Genomic DNA, 21,017 nt, shown 5'->3' on the forward strand with positions numbered 1-21,017 from the left:
TTTAAGACGACTTTTATAATCAATTTATGTTGATGTTAGTCTAATGATTTTTTATTTTTATTTTTTTTTTAAATATATAAGTTTAGATTCGTGCATGATTAAAGACTATACGTTTTATACTTTAAAACTTTTCATTTCATGACAGTTACTTTAATAGACTGAATGATATTGAAGGATCAAGAATCGATGTGCCCGGGGATTAGAGCTCGAGACCACAATGATTGAAGTATGCATTTATTTTGTATGATATTTGATATAAAAGCATGCAATATCCCTTATTTAATAAGATAATAATTTTAGTTTAAAGCAGAAAATAAATACTTAAGCATGAGAAAATGTCTCTTGCTCATGCACGAATTTTCAAACCAATCTTTTCAAAATCTCTATTATTATCTTATTTTAAATGATCAAGAATATTATGTTAGCATAACTTTTGTCCGACGCAAGTAAAAAGAGAGGTGTCCCCCATGCAAGGAGAACAAATCTGTTCAAATGATATTATCTACTTTTCAAACAAATATATAGATATATATATATATAATACAATTAGAAAAGCAACGAGAAGACAAGAGGAGAAGGATGTTGATTCATTGAAGGCAACAAAAACAGTGATAAGAGCTCACTAGAAGAGCAAAACTCTCAGTAACCTAAGATCATTTCCGCAGAGCATAAAAGAAAGCCCATGGTCCCAATCCAACACAATGCCATGGGGTTATTGACCTACAAACCCAGTTTCCCTTCTCCCATGGAGTTTACACGGCCCCTTCCCAACTCACTTGGCGCTGGCCAGCTGCGAGCGGAGGAGCTTGGCGGCTGCAACCATGTTGCTGAGAGCAGGCATGACCTCCGCATACTTCCTCGTCTTAAGGCCACAGTCGGGGTTGACCCACAGGATGTTGCTCTCGAGGACAGCAAGCATCTTGTTGATCCGATCAGCAATCTCTTCTGTAGACGGGATCCTGGGCGAGTGGATGTCATACACACCCGGGCCAATGCCCGCGCCATATTTCACTCCCTCCCGGAAGACTGAAAGAAGCTTCTCATCCGATCTAGAGTTCTCAATGGTAATCACATCCGCATCCATGTCTATAATAGAGTGGATGATGTCGTTGAAGTTTGAGTAGCACATGTGGGTGTGGATCTGCCCAACACAGCAACAACAAAACCATGTTCAGAGTCATTTAGCTGCTGAATTGTCTTACTGAATGGTCGATTTCTGTTTCATTTATGTTGTGCATTTGTTCAGTTTTTCTTTTCTAGTCGTATTTCTAGTAACGATGCATGGGTAAAAGTGAAGTTCCCAGATTAAGGAAGAAGATAGAAGATATAAAACACACCTGGGTAGTGTCTTTGACACCACAATTGGTGATTCGGAAGGAGTGAACAGCCCAGTCCAAGTAGAAAGCTTGCTCGGACTTCCTAAGAGGCAAGCCTTCTCTTAGAGCAGCCTCATCAATTTGTATAACATTAATGCCAGCCTTCTCAAGATCCTCAACCTCATCCTTGATGGCCAAAGCAATCTGATAGCAGGTCTCAAATCTAAAAAGACGCAAAATGTAATGTCAAAATCCTTGCAATAACCACCAAAATCGACGTAGCAGACGGCTTGAGCAGTGTCATTTTATACCTGGGTTGGTCAACCCGAACAAAGGACCAGTTCAGAATGGTCACGGGGCCAGTGAGCATTCCCTTCATTGGGCGATTAGTCATGCTCTGAGCCATTGAAGACCAGAAGACAGTCATTGCATTGGGGCGACTCACATCACCATAGATGATGGGTGGCTTGACACAGCGAGATCCGTAAGATTGGACCCACCCATTAACAGTAAAGGCAAAACCAGATAACTGCTCTCCAAAGTACTCAACCATGTCATTCCTCTGCATCAGCACAAGATGTTAGAAACTTTTCACAAGAGAATAAGATCGAATTTGAATATAGAGCCAATTAGTTTAACAGGATGCCCACCTCAGGTTCTCCATGCACCAAAACATCAATGTCTAGTTCTTCCTGAAGCTTGACAACTTTGTTGATCTCCTCCTTAATAGCCTTCACATACTCCTCCTCAGAGATCCTGTAACAGGAAAAGATTAATTATTTCCTATGCCACATAACTAGAGAAGATGTAATAAACTCTTAAGGAGCAATGATACTCCTTAAGCAAAAAGCTTACTTTTTAGCCTTATATTCACGGCGGACTTTTCTAAGCTCCATTGTTTGAGGGAAAGATCCAATAGTAGTGGTCGGAAGAATTGGAAGGTTCAATTTCTTCTGCTGAGCATCCAACCTGGCACTCACATTTGTAGCTCTGCGGTGGTCAGAGTCCTTCAAAGCAGCAGCCTTAGCAAGAAAATAGAAGCTCATGGTCAGAACAAGAAGATCTACTGCCTGAAAACAATTGGCATTGGGGGTGGGGGGGATAGGCCCAAAGAAATACTTACTGCCTTTTGAACAGCCTCATTTGTCACTCTTGGTGATGACTTCCTTGAAGCATGGGCCGCGGCATTAGCAGATGAGAATGCCTGCAGGGCGAAGGAAAAGAAAAAAGAAAGGAAGAGAGGGGGGGGGGGGGGGGGACACGTTGACAATTATTAGGGATGCTTAATCTTAGTTTCCTAATTACACTTAGTATCAAAGATCTCAAAACTTTCAACATAAAAATAAAGGAGTAGCAGCATAATGAAGTACCTCATCCTTTTGACCAGAAAGTGCATTTGCCAAGGCATTGACTTCAACTACTTTCTGTGCAGCAAATGCAAGCCATGATTTTATCTCTGTGTCCAACTTTGTCTCATTCTCTAAATCAACCGCGGTATGGAGAAGAGAACAGGAAGTGGAGACAACAATCTTATCTGTTCACAATCAAATCAGAAGTAAATAATGAGTTCCTGTCTAATGATACATTCTCCTTAGACCAAGAAAAGGAGCACCCAACCACCTGAAGTTGGTGATACCCTGCCCATCAAAAAAGAATAATAATAAATGGAAAGACCTATCAATTAGAAAAAAAATCAGTAGATCTCATATTGGGCCGTCCTTTTTTTTTCCTTTTGTTTTCTGAATTGGCAGCTATGTTGAGCATAATGCAGTCACTATTGTGACAGATAGAAGTTAAGGAAAACAAGAGTTTTAAGATCTTCCCTTAATCCCTTTATCGTCATACTAATAAATTTAATAAATTGGATGCTTAAATCCAAAAGAAGGCGGAAGTCTTGGCAGCAAGCAGTTTCTTTCTGTGATAGAAGCCCGCTATGAGAAAATTCACCGCCAAAAATCCTTGGTAGAGGCACAAGATATATTTTAATCAAGAAAAAATTTATGAGATGTTAAAATATAATGAGCCTAGTTGACCGAAAAAAAATCACATAATTTGGAGTAATTATTTGAGAACCAAGTTCATTTTCTAGAAATGCAGTAATATCTTTTTATATAGGGCAGGTTGCAACACCTCATATTAATCTGTTTTTCCAACAGAATACTAAGCTTGATCAATAATTACTTAAAAAAAAAAAGTGTTCTAGAAATTTAGTAATGTTTTTGGTATAAGTCAGGCTGCAAAACCTTATATTAACCTGTTTTTCCAAGAGGATACTAAGTTTGATCGCTGATAAAGTTTGGGCAGCTGACATTGAATAGTACTAAGTAACTAAGTTTTAACAAAACAATGAAGCAACAGCCACACAGGAGGTTTGCTAAGGGAGAATCTGAGGTCTGCAGATTTCAGTGAGAGAGCGGGTGAGAACTGTTTTGACTTTTTGCAATTCAGACGATGAGATACTCGATGAGCTTTTCTTAAATGAGTAGTACTACTAATTACCAAAATTCAGCCATGAGAAATCCTTAGCAATGATTACACAGTTATAACATGGACCGTTACTCTGGCTATGAAAGAGTGCATTAAAAAATAAATACCTTTTCCCACAATGCCCTCAAGGCCCTGCAGGGTAGCGAGTGAAGCAGCAAGATCATTGGCCCAAATGTTCCTTCCATCTACTACTCCAGCAAAAAAGTACTTGCCCGAAGGGAATCCACTCTTTACTAGATCCAGGGTTTTTGTTCCACGAACCAAATCAAACCCAAAGCCGGTAACACCCTTCAAGGCAGTCAGTGTTCTGTAAGCATTAGCAGGAACGTCCGCAAAATATGTCTCAATGAGAACATCCAAACCAGAGAGCGACGATTCCAGCTCTGAGTAGGCATGACTAAATGCCTGCAATTTGTGAGACTCCAGATCCATCACAAGGGTAGGCTCATCAAACTGAATCCAGGTGGCTCCAGCTGCCTTCAGTTCAGCAACAACTTCCCTGTGTGGTAAAAGTATAATATGAACGATTCAGATTATGAAATATAGCCATATACATATTACAACAAGCTCCAAAAGCTGCACAACAAAAAATGTGCCAAAACCTTACTTGTAAACTGGAAGAATTTTGTCAATCAAAGAGAGAAGAGAAAATGACTTCTCAGCACCCTTAGCTGGTTTTGACAACAACAAATAGGATACAGGTCCTACAAGGACTGGGACAGTCTGGATTCCAAGCTGCATTATCATACAAAAAAGAAGTGAATAGAACAAACAATGTTAGTTACTTGATAAATTAAGAATATAAGAATAAAAAACAAAAAAAAAATGTCATGGAAGAGTTTAACATGGAAATGTAAATGGCCCTAATTAATTGAGCTATGACAGTTAAAGAGTCCTATGTTGGCCCGGAAACTCAGAACAAAAGGGGACCCCCAATACAAAAACAAATAAATGGTAAAGGAAGGAGAGAAATAAACAAAAAAGGAAAGGAAAATAAAAAAGCAATGGCAGAAAATCTTATTTTGACATATTGTCATAACAAAAAGGAAAACCATGGATCTTTATATAATTCAAAAGGCATGGGCCAACAGGAACAACCAAAAACAGTAAGTGTACAAGTTTTATTGTTTCAGTGAACCAAGAGAAGTAAGGCAGCGACAATAAGGACCAAGAGGTAATATGTTAAGAGCATCAGAAAGCACCTAACATGTTCCTTGTTCATCCAACCCCTTAACAAGAAACAATATATCTTGTATGGAGAAAGAAGGAAATTAATCAGTACATTGGTTTTCCCAAATTCATGATAGAAAAACAAAGTTGCTTTGCAAGTTGCAATGCATTGAACTTCAAGGCATTTAGCCATCTCTAGCGTCACTTCTTAATAGGGTCATAGTGTTCACAAATAATATAGATGAGTGTCTGTTATATTTATGAGAAGGGTTGTTTGTAGAAATCAGATCGTTCATTAGAAGACAAAAGTAATTAATTTAAGCCAGCACGAGAGATATCTTTCAGTTACTCACAATCATTTTTTTAGGTTGTTTGGTTCTCTATAAGAGTAAGATTCTGCCTTTAAGGGATAGAGATAACATAACAAGTCAATCAGACCTATAAACTGAATGTATACAAATTCAGGGCATCAAAATCCTAAATATCAACAAAATTGAAGTAGGACTCAGCATACTTACTGCTTTGGCCTCCTTAAATTCAGTCACAGCCTTATGAGACGCATAAGAAAACTTCACATCTGGCCCCAATTCTGGGACAATGTAATGGCTGCATTAATCAGCATATATGTTTAACTCAGTATAATGACACCACATTTACTGAATTATTTAAAATAGAGAAACTGCAAGAGGGATAGTAGTCACTTACTAGTTAGTGTCAAACCACTTGGTCATTTCCATAGCAGGAACAGATGCATTTCCCCTAGCCATGGAAAAATAGGTGTCGAAACCAATCTCACCCCCATTCCAGCCATATCTGGGGGGCACAGCCCCCAGCATTGCTGTGGTGTCTAGCACTTGATCATAATAAGAAAAGGTATTGCTAGGGATATATCTGATTCCAGCATCGGCCATCTGTTTCCAGATGGATGACCTGAGATCAGCTGCCACCTTCTCCAAGTCCTCAGCACTGCTCTTCCCATCCCAGAAAGATTCCAAAGCAAACTTAAGCTCTCTCTTGGGACCCATGCGAGGATATCCAACAATATGAGATGCCATTGCCCTGTATCATCGAATGCCACACAAAGATTACTTGCATTTTAAACAAGTAAATTCATGGCATGTCATTGGGAGAGAAACAATTTCAAGAGTATACAAGTACCCTTGCATACTTGTGCGATATCTTAAAACAAATGCATATAGGCATCATACGACTTGGATAATCAATTTCATGCAAACCAGATCAACATCAAGAAAATCCCATAAATTTCTGGAAGTAAAAATAGCTATGAAGGGTACTAGACATAGCCTCACTAAAAAAGAGTATTTACTATTTAGAGTGCGTTTGATCATCCAGAGTGGACAAGGCCAAACTGGACTAGACTGGGCTAAACCAGATTGGATTGATTTACCTGTTCTAGATGTGCTGAACTACACTAGTCCAGCATTTGTTTGGTTGAACTGGACTATGTAATAAATTTTCCAAAATGCCCCCTTTTAATTAAGACACATTTGTGATGGAATTGGCAAAATAAGCATAATACAAGGAAAAAATAGTCAAGTAGCCATGCAAAACTCGAACAAAAGGTTTATTAACTAATATCCAATATCAAATTAGCATAAGTTATTGCACAACGGAAAAATAAGACTACTACAGCCCAACACGTAGCACCATCGACTTCTAAGAACAAGGCGAGATTTTAGATCCGGTCAATGTGAAGCTAATCTTTACATAAAAAAACACTTCTTCCCAAAAATAGTCCAAATTTTCAAAGCCAAACATGGAGTTTGCAAAGGAACATCAAGAGTCAACACAAACAGTCCCAATAAATCGAACCAGATAACTGGGTTTAAAACGCAAACCCATACAAATAAAGGGTCTTCCTTCAGACAAGACGCACAACAAAACCCTCAACATAAATTCAGATTCAAATCAAACCCAGAAGCCTGACGCCAAAGACAGACGGAATAGCGGCAAATATCAGATCTTTAAGCGCACGCGCGCACACACAAAATACAGATTTATCTCCTTATTACCTTATGCTGAAGCGGAAGACTGTGAGATGGTTTGTGGAGAAAGTAGTTGGGGAGAGAGAGGGCAAAGTGGGACGACAACAGATAAGAGCGATAGAAGAAGAAGAAGACGACCTGAGTGAAGGCAGCAGTGAGATATGTCTCATTTATAGTGCTCAAGACGAGAGATGACCCTACAAAACTCAATCACTATTCCATTTTCATCAGATTCTGTGTCTCTCTCTCTCCCCCTCTCTTCCCACTCAGATCTATCTTTCCATTCACGAGATTTTACCGTCTGCTTGGGAGAAGAGATTAATGAAATTCGTGAATTTTGATATTAATATACATAAAAATATTATTAAGTAATATTTATTAATTAAAACATGAGTAAAAAAATAATATATAAAAAATATTTTTATTTAATATTTTAAATAAAAATATTTTTTATTATATTTATTAAAATTATTTGACAACCTACTAAAAAGAAATCACATCACTTTTTATTTAAAATATTTCAAATAAATTTTTTTTTCTCTCTAAATAAATTTATTTAAAATCTTATAGATAAAAACAAATAATTCATATGCCCTCTAATATATTTTTAAAAATTTAATAAATATTTAATAAAAATATTAAAATATTTCATAATTTTATTTTGATTGATACAGAAAATATTTCAATATTTTCTTACTTATTTTAACAAACAAAATATTAGTGTACTAAGATTTGACGAGACACTCTTACATTAGTTTAGTGTATGTTTAAATAGCATTTTTGTTTTAAAGTAGAGTGAAAAGAAAAACATGCAAAATATTTTTTTTTGTATTAAAAACGAGTATTTGTGTAATTTCACTCAAGTCTAACATGTTAATACTATCATCCTAGTATTAGTGAGCTTGAGACTAAATTAAATTTGAATCTAAAGTGATATTTTACTTGTGAATCGGGAATTTTACTTTTGCATGTTGACAATATTTTACCTCGATAATTTATAGAATTTAAATTTGTCCTTGATGTTGCAAAACTTTATTTATCTACTAAAAATGTGTTATTTGACATTTAATATTGTTGCTAAAAATGACAAATAGCATGGTGGTCCAACTCGACTCTGCCTGAAATTACTTCGTCTGCTTCACACTATTAATTAAGTAAAAACGAGTTTCAAATGAATCCGTCCAAATTACAAAACATTCTATCATGTTTATAAGACTTCATTTGGTATGATACATGACATTGACACGATTTGTTTTGTGCATTTTTCCATTCTTCATAATTATTATTAGAAGATAGCAGTAAGTTTGGAAGACAAATCTCGCATTAACTACATTAAATGTCTAACTCTGAATGTGTATAGACTATGTTTGCAATTAGATTTACTCGGGAGTGCATCAAGAAAGAATGTCACCCACCTCTAAAAATTTATCGGACGAAACTCAAACACCTTAAATAAATAAAATATATATATAGCGATAAAATGGATTAATCATTCAATTTTATTCCATTTTCATTCTCCTCTCTTTCCTATTCAAAATTATTTCATCCAATCAAACATAATTTAAAAATGGAAACAGTGAATTGGGGATTCACTATTTTGAAAAACCAAAAAAGATTTAATTTTGAATTAAGTATAAATGAAGTTATAACAGGTTGGTGGAGGAGGGGGGCGATAGGCCACTTCCCAAGCAACAAGACTTAAGGTATACCTTATTCAAACAATAATGACTTACTATTTGTAGGGAAGATTTTTATATTTGTTGCTTTGTTTTGGTGAGTGGGTTGGTGAGATGCCAACCCCTTTTTTTTCAAGCCTTTAAAGTGCTTCTTTGTTTGGACAATTATAAAGAAATATTAGCATCATTTATTTCTTTTTAAATGAATGATTATAAAAAAAAATTATAAAATTAGATATAAGAATAATTCTCTTTCAACCCAATGAGATGGGGTTCGAGACAAAGAAAGATCAAGGCAGCATATCGATTTTTCAAAGCATCTTATTTGTTAACCATTACGGTAGTTATTTTTTTTATAAATTTTAATATAACAGATTATATAGATTTAAATAAATTACTTTGATATTATATAATTTTTAACAATGAAAAAATTAGAAAAAAAAATATTTTTTGTCATGCATTCATTTTGTTAGGGCTAATAAATTGAGGGCCAAATTTTTAATTTAAAAAATAATAAAAAAGCTAAAAAAACTTGTATTTTCATGTAACTCTTACCTCCCTTGCCTATAAATTACAACACTAAATTATATAACTATGGTTTTTATTTTATTTTATGTGCTCATCGAAGTCATTGGTCATGACTTTTTGAAAATGAAAATGTAAATTATGAAAAAAAAAAGAAGTAAGTATTAAATTTTAGGCTGACTTTTTAATTATTTTTAATAACCGAATCCAACTTTTGAAACAATTAGGTTACGTTTTGTCAATTTAAGCAAGTTGAGAAAAATATAAAAAAAGTGTTTATGGTGAAGGAAAAATTAAAAAAATCAATAAATCTATGTACTTTTATTATTTAGTGTCCTCCAATCGGATGTAGCAAAGAGATAAAATATCAAATGTATAGACAGGGGCAGATCTATGCTTGGGCTAAAGCCCAAGACATCTCACAATTAAAATTAATTTTATATTAAAAAATAATTTCTAATATAAAAAATAATTTTTAATAATAAATTAGTCTTTAAAAAAAAATTATAACCCACCCCAAAATCTGTGATGTATAATTTTACGTGTTAAAAAAAAAATTCAGCCTCAACCTATGTAAATTTATGGATCAGTCCCTATATATAGATAAGCAATTTGTCGACACGTAATAGAATATAGAAACAAAATCGAGACTCATACTTAATTAAGATAAGATTTCTTGCTAGTTTTATTTCAAAAAAATTGACTATATCTACACAATGAACTTAATAGGAAAAAATATTTTAGTGCACAAGACTCCTCATATTGTGAAAGTTAAGAGAAAAAAATCATTCTTATTCGTAAAATTGTCCTCATCGTAACGTGGTAAAATCTCTTACAACTTTTTGCTACTCAATTTTGAAACCCAAATTATTTTGGGATTTGAAATTAATCTAACTTAATTTGGAAACCTAATACATCATTTGATCTTAAGAATCGTATTTTTCACTAATTAAGAGAAAAATAAATGATTGAGATTGACTTGGTAGAATTGAAGTATTGCTTTGCTTGCACTTCAATAATCTATCAAGTTTATTAGGTGAATTACTTTTTATATATCAAGTTAGTAAAAAAGTATAAGATTAGTTTAATGTTAAGACTAAAAATGTCATAATATTTTATATTTTAGAAAATTTAAGAAATATAAAAAAGAATATTTTTTTAATTCATAATATAAACTTAAAATATTAGATAAATGAGTCTTCTTTTTTTTTTTTCTAAATGAAATTCAATTATTTAATATAAAATTAACTTAAAAAAATATAAAACGTTCTCTATAACTCAAGTTTTAGTTGGGGCTTTTGACCTTAGAATATGTAGAAAAATAAAATATACGAACAAAGGGTTGTTATATTCTTTCAAAGGCGTAAAATTCATTATGTTGTGTTGATATGCCTTATGTGCAAGTGTGTGTAAATAGTTGATTCGCTAATCGATCGATCGAAATCCACTAACCTATTAAATCAAATTGACCGATTAACCCAAAAATCAAACTAACTGATAACCGAAAAAATCGAACATAAATCATATAAACCAAATCAAACCGAATTAAACTAAAGAAAAGCAAAAAAATCAAAGTAACGGATAGAAACACACAAAACTGAAGAAAACAACGTTATTTTATAAACATTGAAATAATATTATTTTAAAGTGCAGACAATTTGATTAGTTTGGTTCTTCCCACAAAAAAATTGAATTGAAAATAAAAAATCGAACTGAATGGAACCAATAAAAGAAAAAAAACTGAACTGAATCAACAAGTTCAGTCGGTTCGATTCGTTTAGTTTAAGTAAATCGAACTTTTGTTCTCCCTTCCTTATCCAATTAACCAATTTGATTAATTTGGTTCTTCCCACAAAAAAATTGAACCGAAAATAAAAAACCGAACTAAATGGAACTAATAAAAGAAAAAAAAACTGAACTGAATCAACAAGTTTAGTCGATTCGATTCGTTTAGCTTAAGTAAATCGAACTTTTGTTCTCCTCTGCTTATGCAATTAACCAATAAAGGTTGTTTTGAGCTAAGTCCAAAGGGTAAGTGGGATATGCCACATGGGAGGACTTTCTTGACACAATATTTTGAAATTTGTTAAAGCGTATGTATATATATAACATAATAAATATATATTAAATATTTTATTATTATTTTATTAAAAAATAATGCACAAGATTAGAGGTGTGCTTAACTCAAGACCGAACTAGTCAATACGGTTAAAAATCGTTCGACTGGGTAATAGTTTGGTTTGGGAAAAAATCGAATACTGTTTCAATGAATATGGTTTGGTTATAGTTTTCACTAAATTCAAATCAAAACCCGAATTAAAACAGAATGTGTGGGTAACCGAACCAAATATACATATTATATATAAGAGTGGTTGGCTAGGAGCAATTGAATTGAAATGATAATTTAATGTTAGGAGATATGGTCTCGATAGAAAACATGGCAACTAAAATTGGAAATTTGAAAGACCATTGAAGGGACATGTGTAATGGGCTAGTAGAGGCAATCATTGTGCTGCAAGGGAGGAAACTGGAAATTGGAGGGCTGGAGATTGAAATTGGGGGGTTGTCGTCTACTTGATGTTGTATATGCATGATATGTCATATTATATATTATTATTGTAAAAGAAAAACTAGGAGAAGGTAAACACACGTGAGCCCTCTCTCTCTCTCTCCCTTGCATTCTCGAAAACTTCCCGATTAATTCTCCTGTGCGTTATGCATCTCTCGCCCCTACAAGTTCCGTCTTCCATCGACTCTCCCCTGTCTTCTTTCTTTCCAGCTCGTCCGCCAAAGTCTTTCCTATGTAAATACATGTATTCGGGATGCTGTGCGATGTAGTTTCTGGAAGTAGTAGCATGAGTTGGAGCCATTAATAAGGAGTAAGTAATTGAAGTACAAATCAATAGAGTAATTTGAAAACAACAGCAAGAGGAATAAATTAATATGAGGGAAGAGGAGGAAAGGAATTAGCAACGTGAAGCAGCCCACGTGAGCCTCTTGTGCGTTTGTTCCTTCCTCTCTTCTCGTCGCAAGGTGCGTAACTACATTTCTAATGAGGGGAATGCCTTCAGGCTCATAATTACCCCCAACACCCCGGGAAAATAGCCAATAAAAGTAGAGACACGTGTTCGCCAGAGAGCCAAGCCAAGGTCGCCATTTAGCCCAAGTCCGGGATGAACAAATGGCAGATGCGTCTCAACTAATCGATTAGGAATCTTAGCCTTTTGCTCAACAAAGATTCCTTGGATTCCTCAGCCGCAATCGTCATTCTGAAGATCATGGAGATAAGGATTATCCCGAGCCCCTCGAAAATCGATTGTCATATCCCTACCATCAAGTTCATGGCTTCGCAAAGGACGGGATCTGGATCCCTGAGGTTCGAAAAGGGAATTCTTATCTTAACAAGAGAATAAAAAAAGGCAACAAAGAGGAGTAAGGGGATCTTCTCTCTTTTTTCTTAAGTTTTTCAACTACAGAATTTAGCTTTGATAACCCAGTGAACTAACCTGAACGTCGAAGTAATCATGGGGGAGCGAGTTCCCGACTCTGTTTTGCAGGTACCTAGTCCGAGACAGAAGAGTGTGATCGGCTTTGCATCATCATTTGGCACCCACCGTGGGGCCAAGGCGTTTTCTTTCTGTCTCCCCAGTATAATTTTCTTGACGTTCAAGTTCTCTCAGTTTTGATAACAACAAGGAGACACCAATCTTAGGTTATTGGTCGTAACCCTGCCCCAGAACAGAGCCAGAACAATCCTTTGTGGAGTTAGTAAGGGAGAGAGCGTAGCCCGGATAATCCTCCCCCTCCTCAGATCGTATTGCACTTTTGGAGAATCAGGTTCAACGTCTAACAGAGATGCTTATCGGCTTCCTAGATCAACAACACCAGCAATGAACCCACTGCTTTCAAACATGGGGAAGGCAGGAACCCCTTCTGGAGGATGAATCTTGCCAGCGTGAAGCGGAGCCTCGAGGATGGGGACAGGAAGATGGGCCTTGTGAAGCTGAAGAATCCTCTAGTATGTAGTACGCACAGCAGTAGGAAACGAGGCTGTGTTAGTTACAGAAGGAGATTGCAACATTGAAATCGAAGCAGGGAGAGTCTTGTGGCATTGCTGCGAACTAGCCTCTTAGTCCAGAGATTATGGTTGTAGTGCCGCCCAAGCGTCTTCGCATTCCAACTATAAACCCCTATGCGGGCACTACTGACCCGATGGATCACCTGGATCTCTTAACCTCTCATATGATGGTACAGGATGTGTCCGATGTAATGTGGTGTAGAGTCTTCTTAGCTACATTGGAAGGGCACGCACGTGTTTGGTACTCAAATCTGGACCATCACTCAATAACTAACTTCACACAGCTTCGACGTAGTTTTTTGGCCCACTTTGCGCCTCTTCAGAGGCATCGGAGATCTACTATTTCTCTCGTCAGCCTAAAGCAGAACTAGGGCGAATCCTTAAAGGATTTCGTCTCAAGATTTAATATGGAGGCCTTGAGCAATGAGAACTTCAACTATAGTGTCGCAATGGTGGCTTTTTAGAATGCCCTAAGGCCCGACCCTTTCACTCAATCATTAGCCAAAACTCCCCTGCTCAAATTTACAGATATTCTGGGTCGGGCAACGAAGTATATCAATGCTGAAAAAGTTATGCAGGCAAAAAAAGCCAAATACATTGAGAAGAAGGAGAAAAGGAAACATTTCGAAGAGTAGAAGAGTGAAAGTAGAAGGGAGGATCGCAAAGAGAAGTCCCGTCCTCGGTGGGAATCGAGTGTGTTCACTCCCCTGAACATCTAGGGTCTTTGCCGGCAGTATTGATCTAGCACATACGAGGTATTCCTTGGCGGCTCGTTCTTCACTACATGTGTCAACATGCCTTCCAGGATTCTTTCCATTCAGTCGAGCTTACTTTCACTCGAACTAGATTTTTCTTCTTGTCGCCTATTGCTTGCGGCGTGATTACAAAGTAAAATTAAAATTAAAGTTCATTGTGTTCTCATGAATACAAAATGAACAGCAGTGAAACCAATACTATGGAGCAAGCTTTTCAAAGTAAAATTAATTTGACTAATGGAAACTCCAGTGGTGGCAAAGGATTAGGGCAGAAAAGTGATACATCATCTAAGAAAAAGAATTTTGGTCAAAATACTTCTAGAAATAAGTGGTATGTTGACAAATCCAAAAGTCAATGTTTTTGCTATAAGAAATTTGGCCATTATTAATCGGACTGTAGAGTTAAATTGCACAAAAGAAATTTTGAGCATGCTAATTATGTTGATGAGGTATAAGAAAAAGAAACTTTGTTAGCTTGTAGTACTTCTCCAGAAGAAAGCAACAGAGATTGGTATTTGGATACAGATTACAGTAATCACATGTGTGGAAAGAATGAATTATTTTCTCATTTGGATGAAATTGTCCATGGAGAGGTGAACTTTGGAGACAAAACCAAGGTACCGATTATGGGGAAAGGTAAAATCTTGATACAACTGAAAGATGGTTCATATGAGCATATCTCTAACGTGTTTTATGTTCCTAGTTTGCATTGGAATTTATTGAGTTTGGGTCAGTTATCTGAAAATGGACTTAAAATCAAAATTGAAAAAGGAGTTTGCTCTATTATGAATATGAAAAATGAGCACATTGCCAAAGTTAAAATGACCAAAAATTGCATGTTTCCTCTATCATTACACGTTGAAAAAGTATGCTCCTTTATTGTTTCTGTCTTAGATGCAAATTGGCTATGGCATTTGCGTTTTGGTCATTTAAACTTTGATGGTTTAAGGCTGTTGAGCAAAAAAAGAATGGTTAGTGGACTACCTTTATTAGAGACGTCTAATTAGTTGTGTGAAGGCTGTGTGTTTGGAAAACAGCACAAGGATTCCTTTCCAATAGGAAAATCACGCAAAGCGGTGTAACAGTTAGAACTTGTGCACTCAGACATTTGTGGACCAATGGAGTCTGAATCACATAGAGGTAATCAATATTTTCTTACTTTCATTGATGATTATAGTAGAAGAACTTGGGTCTATTTTTTGAAACACAAGTCTGAAGTGTTTGAAGTATTTAAAAGCTTTAAAGCTTATGTAGAGAAACAAAGTGGTTGTTGTTTAAAGGTGTTTCGCACAAATAGAGGGACTGAATATATCTCAAATGAATTCTCTGATTTTTGCAAACATCATGGAATTAAACATCAGCTCACAGCCAGTTATACACCGCAGCATAATGACATTTCTGAAAGGAAGAACAAGACAATAGTTGAGATGACATGTAGTATGCTCAAAGGTAGAAACTTACCTAAAATTTTATGGGCTGAAGCAGTATCTTGTGCTGCTTATATCTTAAACAAGTGTCTTACAAAAAGTGTTCGTGATATGACACCCGAAGAGGCATAGAGTGCCTATAAACCTGATGTCCAAGCTTTTCGTGTATTTGGCTACATTGCATATGGTCACATACCAGCCGCGAAATGAAAAAATTTTGATGGAAAAGGTACAAAATGCATTTTCATTGGTTATAGTGATGTTTCTAAAGGCTATAAATTGTTTGATCCAAAAAAAAAAAAAAAGAAGAAGGTATAGTGAGCAGGGATGTTGAATTTGCTAAATCCAAGGCTTGGGATTGGACAACAAAAGACTAGCAGGTTGAAATTAATCTAGAAGAGTTTGATGCTAGTATTGTACAACCTAGTGTTCAAACTTCTAGCTCAATAAATCATTCTTCCACTTTCTCAACACCTTGCAGTTCAACTCGTAGGCATGTTATGCTGGCTCGTTGCAGGATTATGTTGTAACCAATGATGATGATGTTTCTGATAAGGAATTAGTAAACTGTGCATTATTTTTAGATTGTGATCCTCTCACTTTTGCAGAAGCAGCTCAAGATGAAAAATGGGTTCATGCCATGGATGAAGAAATTCATTCCATAGAAAAGAACAATACTTGAGAGCTAACCCCTTTGCCATCGGGAAAGAAATCAATTGGTGTGAAATGGGTTTACAAAACCAAGTTCAGACCAGATGGCCAAATTGATTAGCTGAAGGCTCGGATGGTTGTCAAAGGATATAAGCAAAAGGCAAGTATTGATTATTATGATGTGTTTGCACCTGTAGCTAGACTTGATACTATTCGTATGGTGCTTGCTTTAGCTGCTCAAAAGAAATGGCAAATACATCAAATGGATGTAAAATTTGCATTTCTAAATGGTTTTCGTAATAAAGAGGTGTATGTGGATTAACTCGATGGTTATGTGCAGACAGGTCACAAAAGAAAAGTCCTAAGATTGAAAAAGGCTATATATGGCTTAAAATAGGTGCCAAGGGCTTGGTACACTCGAATTGACACATATTTCCAAGAAAACGATTTTTTTAAGTGTCCTTACGAACCCACATTATATATCTATCAAATTCACATGGAAATATTACTATTTTATGTTTGTATGTGGATGATTTGATGTTTACAGGAAATAATCCGAGCATGTTTGTAGAATTTAAGGAGGCCATGACTAGCAACTTTGAAATGAATGACATGGGACACATGTCATAGTTCCCAGGATTAAAAGTGCAGCAGACTGATGAAGGAATATTCATCTCACAAAATAAATATACATCAAACATATTGAGGCGATTTAAGATGGAATCATGCAATCTTATCAAAACTCTCCTTCCAAAAAGATTTCATTTAGATAAAAATGGCAATGGTGAGCTGGTTGATCAAACCTATTTCAGAAGTCTGGTGGGCAGCCTACGTTAATTTGCTTCTACTAAACCCGACATCACATTTGGAGTTAGCATGATTAGCCGGTTTATGGAGACACCGAGACAATCTCATTTGCAAGCTGCAAAACGAATCTTACGATATATAAAAGGTACTCTACACCGAGGTATCTTTTATACATTTCATGATAGCTATAATCTTCTTGGGTACACAGATAGTGATTGGGCAGGTGATCTTGAGGAAAGGAATAGGACATCTGGCTTTGTTTTTCATATGAATTCAGGAGTAATTTCTTGGTCATCAAAGAAGCAACCAGTAGTTGCTCTGTCCACTGCTGAAGCAGAGTATGTTGCAGCTACTTCTACTGCATGTCAGGCTATTTGGTTGAGAAAATTACTGGAGATTATAAATCAGGAACAAATAGAGCCTACAAAGATCTTCTGTGATAACAAATCAATAGTCTGTTTAACTAAAGATCCGATTTTCCATGGAAGAAGCAAGCACATCGACATCAAATTTCATTATATTCGTGAGCTTGTCAAAGAAAAAAAAGTAGCCATTGAATTTTGCAAATTTGAAGAACAAGTAGCTGACATTCTTACAAAGCCATTGAAGGATGCAACTTTTTGCAAATTGAAGAATATGATGGGGATGTGTAGTTCTGAAAAGGTTTAAGGTTAGGGAGGCGGCTGTTAGAAATTAAACTCAAACTTTTTTCACGTTTTGACTGAGTCTTATTTTGATTAGGCTTGCAAAAGAATAAGTTTTTTAGATTTTTAGGAGTATTATTATTCAGTTTATTAGTTATTCCAAAAAAATTATGAGTTATTGTTGAGATTTTATTCACATTTTATTCAGAATCTGTTGAAGTTTTTTCTTCTATAAATAAGGGCTATCTACAGATTAGCAACTGTGATAAGAGAAATAAAAGTTCTATTTTGTTCTTCTATTCTCAACATTATTCTCAACATTCTATTCTTATTTTTTTTCTACTGAACTGCTGTTTTGGTTTGGGAAATTAAATTTCTTAATTTTCAACAGTAAGAAATTATTTGCGAGTAAATCAACAAATGGTACATCAACTATGAAGTAACATCTCAATAGGTGTCCTAAGAGAAGATTGGTAGGAGATATAAGGCAAATGTTTATAAAACCTGATTTGAAAGAAAAGCTCTCTTCCAATGCATATGATAAAAAAAGGAAGAGATAAATTAGGAAAGATGATCATTATGCATGATTATCCTTTTTCGATGGTGGAGCATAGTGGATTCAAAGATTTCACAAGTACCATTCAACCTCTTTCCAAGTGTCATTCTCATAATACTTTGAAGAATGATATCATGAGGATTTACAGTGAAGAGAGGGATAAAGTGATGAGTTTGATTGAAAACATTGACAGTAGTAGGGTGGCTATTACAACGGACATGTGGATTTCTACTAACCAAAAAAAGGGTTTTATGGTTGTTACAGTACATTTCATTGATAAGTCTTAAACATTGCATAGCAAAATTTTGAGGTATGACAAGTATTTTTTAACTTAGTATATTATTTTATTGTTGTTAAATTTGATAATTGTAGTTTTAAACTTTAAGTTTACTAATAATTTATAATTGTATGTCATTTAGGTTTATCTATGTCCCTTGCCATCATAAAAGTGATGTGTTGACCGATATGTTAATTGATGCTATGCTTGGGTGGAATGTGGATTCAAGATTATCCACAATTACAGTGGATAATTGCTCTACCAATGATAGTATGATTGGTAAGATTAAAGCAAAATTGAATGTTGGATGTCTTTTGAATGGTGGATCTTTATTGCATATGCGTTGTTCTGCCCATATCTTGAATCTTATTGTTGAGATTGGTTTAGATGTGATTAAGCATGCCATTGAAAATGTGAGGGAAAGTGTAATTTTTTGGACAACATCTCCAAAAAGAATAGAAAAGTTTGAGAACGTTTGTTGACAAATGAAAGTGCCTTATGCTAAAAGGTTGGGTTTGGATTGTCCTACTAGATGGAACTCTACTTATTTGATGCTTAAAACTGATTTGGTTTATAAGTCTGTGTTTCCTCGACTTAAATTGTTTGAATCACAATATAAAAATGTGCCAAGTGATAGGGATTGGGAAACTACAAAGGATGTTTGTGATAGATTGGAGTTATTTTATAATATAACTAAGTTATTTTCTGGGACAAAATATCCAACTGCTAATATGTACTTTCCAATAATTTGTAAGGTTAAGTTGACATTGAATGAGTGGATCAAGTCTCCCAATGAACTGATTAGTACAATGGCAAAAAACATGTCAGATAAGTTTGATGCATATTGGAATGTTACAATGTTAGATCCTAGGTATAAGATGATTTTTCTTGACTTTTACTCTCCTAAGGTCTATCTTTATGACTATGATGAACAAATTAGCAGCATCAAGTACCTTTGTTATGATTTGATGGAGGAATATCACATTAAAAAGAACAAAGTGAATAATGTGAATAACCAAGAATGTACATTGGATGCGAGCGTCACTCCAAGAAAGAATTTCATTTTTTTTTATGATGAATATCAATCTTTTCTTAAAAAGAGGAAAACTACTAAGGTTACTAGTTTCATAACTGAATTGGACATTTACTTGGATGAAGATGTTATAGTTGATAATGGTCAGTTTGATATTTTACTTTGGTGGAAAGTGAATGGGGCGAAGCATCCTACCTTGCAAACTATTGCAAGAGATATATTAGTCATTCCTATATCTACTGTTATTTCAGAGTCGGCATTCAGTTCTAGTGGGAGACTGGTGAGTCCTCATCATAATCGACTTCATCCAAAGACAATAGAAGCATTGATGTATGCCTAAAGTTGGTTGTCAAATGAAGTGGGAAAAGGTAAATTTATTTCATTTACTAGTTATTTTTTATTGCTAAGACTTTAAAATTTTCATATTAATTTACTTTTTATATTTATATTTTTGTTAGATGGAGCTAGCTCATTCATTTCAGATGGATATGCATTAATTTACGAAGAAGATATTAATGTTGTTGGTGAAGGTATTAACTTTCATAGCTAGATTTTTTTAGTTTAAATTACAATTTAATTATGCAAATATTAATTTATTGATCTTAACAATTGTAGGTTTGGAGATGTGATTTTTTATCTAAGAAGTTTGAAGTAAATGTATAACTTTATGCAAGAAGAAGCTAACTTTATTTGAGTTTGTCTTTGTTTGTTATAGAGTTATAAATTTTTTTTTATGAAAGTTATTTACAAGAGTTTGTATTTGTTTGCTAGTATGGATCAAACTAAAAAAATCATGGTTAAAACCGAAATCAAATGGTTTGGTTATGGTTTTTAATTTTTAAAACTAATGGGTAATGGTTTGGTTTTACTTTTAGTAGTTTACGTTTGATTTGATTATGGTTTTGGCAAAAATCAAAACCAAACTAAACCATTGCCAATCAAGCCTATAAAATTAAATCCAAAATTAACCTGATCACATAGTAGAGTTAAATCAACCACCTAACTCAATAAACATCAAGTTAGGTATCGTTTTCAAAATAGTAGTATACATTTAGAATTAGACTTTGAAAATTCTAGAAACCAAATAGTAGTATACATTTTCAATCCCTTTAATGCTTCTCCCACTGGAGTTTGTGTTTTCCTTGTAGTCTCAACTTTACAATCCAAAACCACACAAACAACCAACTCAAATTCCCAAATCGTGATTAACTTAGATGTTTTAGCAATATGCAACATATATTCATCAAATGAAATGTTTTTACCTTGTGTTGGCTTTCATAGTTTGACCATTTCCTCCTCAGGTGAGGAGGGTCTCGATTGTCCACTCTAAGCAAGCTTTAAAATTCCTTGAAACTTCTCTGTACTAATTGAAGATTATCAAGGGGATGTTTATGGCTTGTATCTCTCCTTGATTTCATAAGAAAAGTCTATCACACGAGATAAGAGGATAAGTAGTTGCTAAGGTTTTCTTTAAAGAAACATGATGTTTTATTCTTCTTCAATCTTTTTATTTATATCCAAACTAAGAAAATGTTTAGTAGGATTATCTAATAATCCATTAATTGAGACATGCAACACAAGAGATTGACACTTGCATATAAGGTTAGTG

The 21,017-nt window shown here is 34.9% G+C and overlaps 1 protein-coding gene across 1 annotated transcript; it reads right to left on the reverse strand.

The window, feature by feature from the left end:
• Positions 1 to 568: 568 nt before the first annotated feature.
• LOC127809592 (5-methyltetrahydropteroyltriglutamate--homocysteine methyltransferase-like) lies at positions 569 to 7,246 on the reverse strand. The gene is made up of 12 exons (XM_052348498.1): positions 7,007 to 7,246; positions 5,679 to 6,032; positions 5,492 to 5,579; positions 4,411 to 4,538; positions 3,911 to 4,302; positions 2,687 to 2,850; positions 2,440 to 2,520; positions 2,172 to 2,338; positions 1,967 to 2,072; positions 1,628 to 1,878; positions 1,338 to 1,539; positions 569 to 1,141 (listed from the first exon to the last, which is right to left on the reverse strand). The coding sequence occupies exons 1-12, from the start codon at positions 7,147 to 7,149 to the stop codon at positions 773 to 775; spliced, it is 2,445 nt and encodes an 814-aa protein (XP_052204458.1). The 5' UTR covers positions 7,150 to 7,246; the 3' UTR covers positions 569 to 772.
• Positions 7,247 to 21,017: the final 13,771 nt, after the last annotated feature.

The sequence above is a fragment of the Diospyros lotus genome, chromosome 1 (genome assembly GCF_014633365.1).
Source record: "Diospyros lotus cultivar Yz01 chromosome 1, ASM1463336v1, whole genome shotgun sequence".
NCBI classification, from domain to species: Eukaryota; Viridiplantae; Streptophyta; class Magnoliopsida; order Ericales; family Ebenaceae; genus Diospyros; species Diospyros lotus.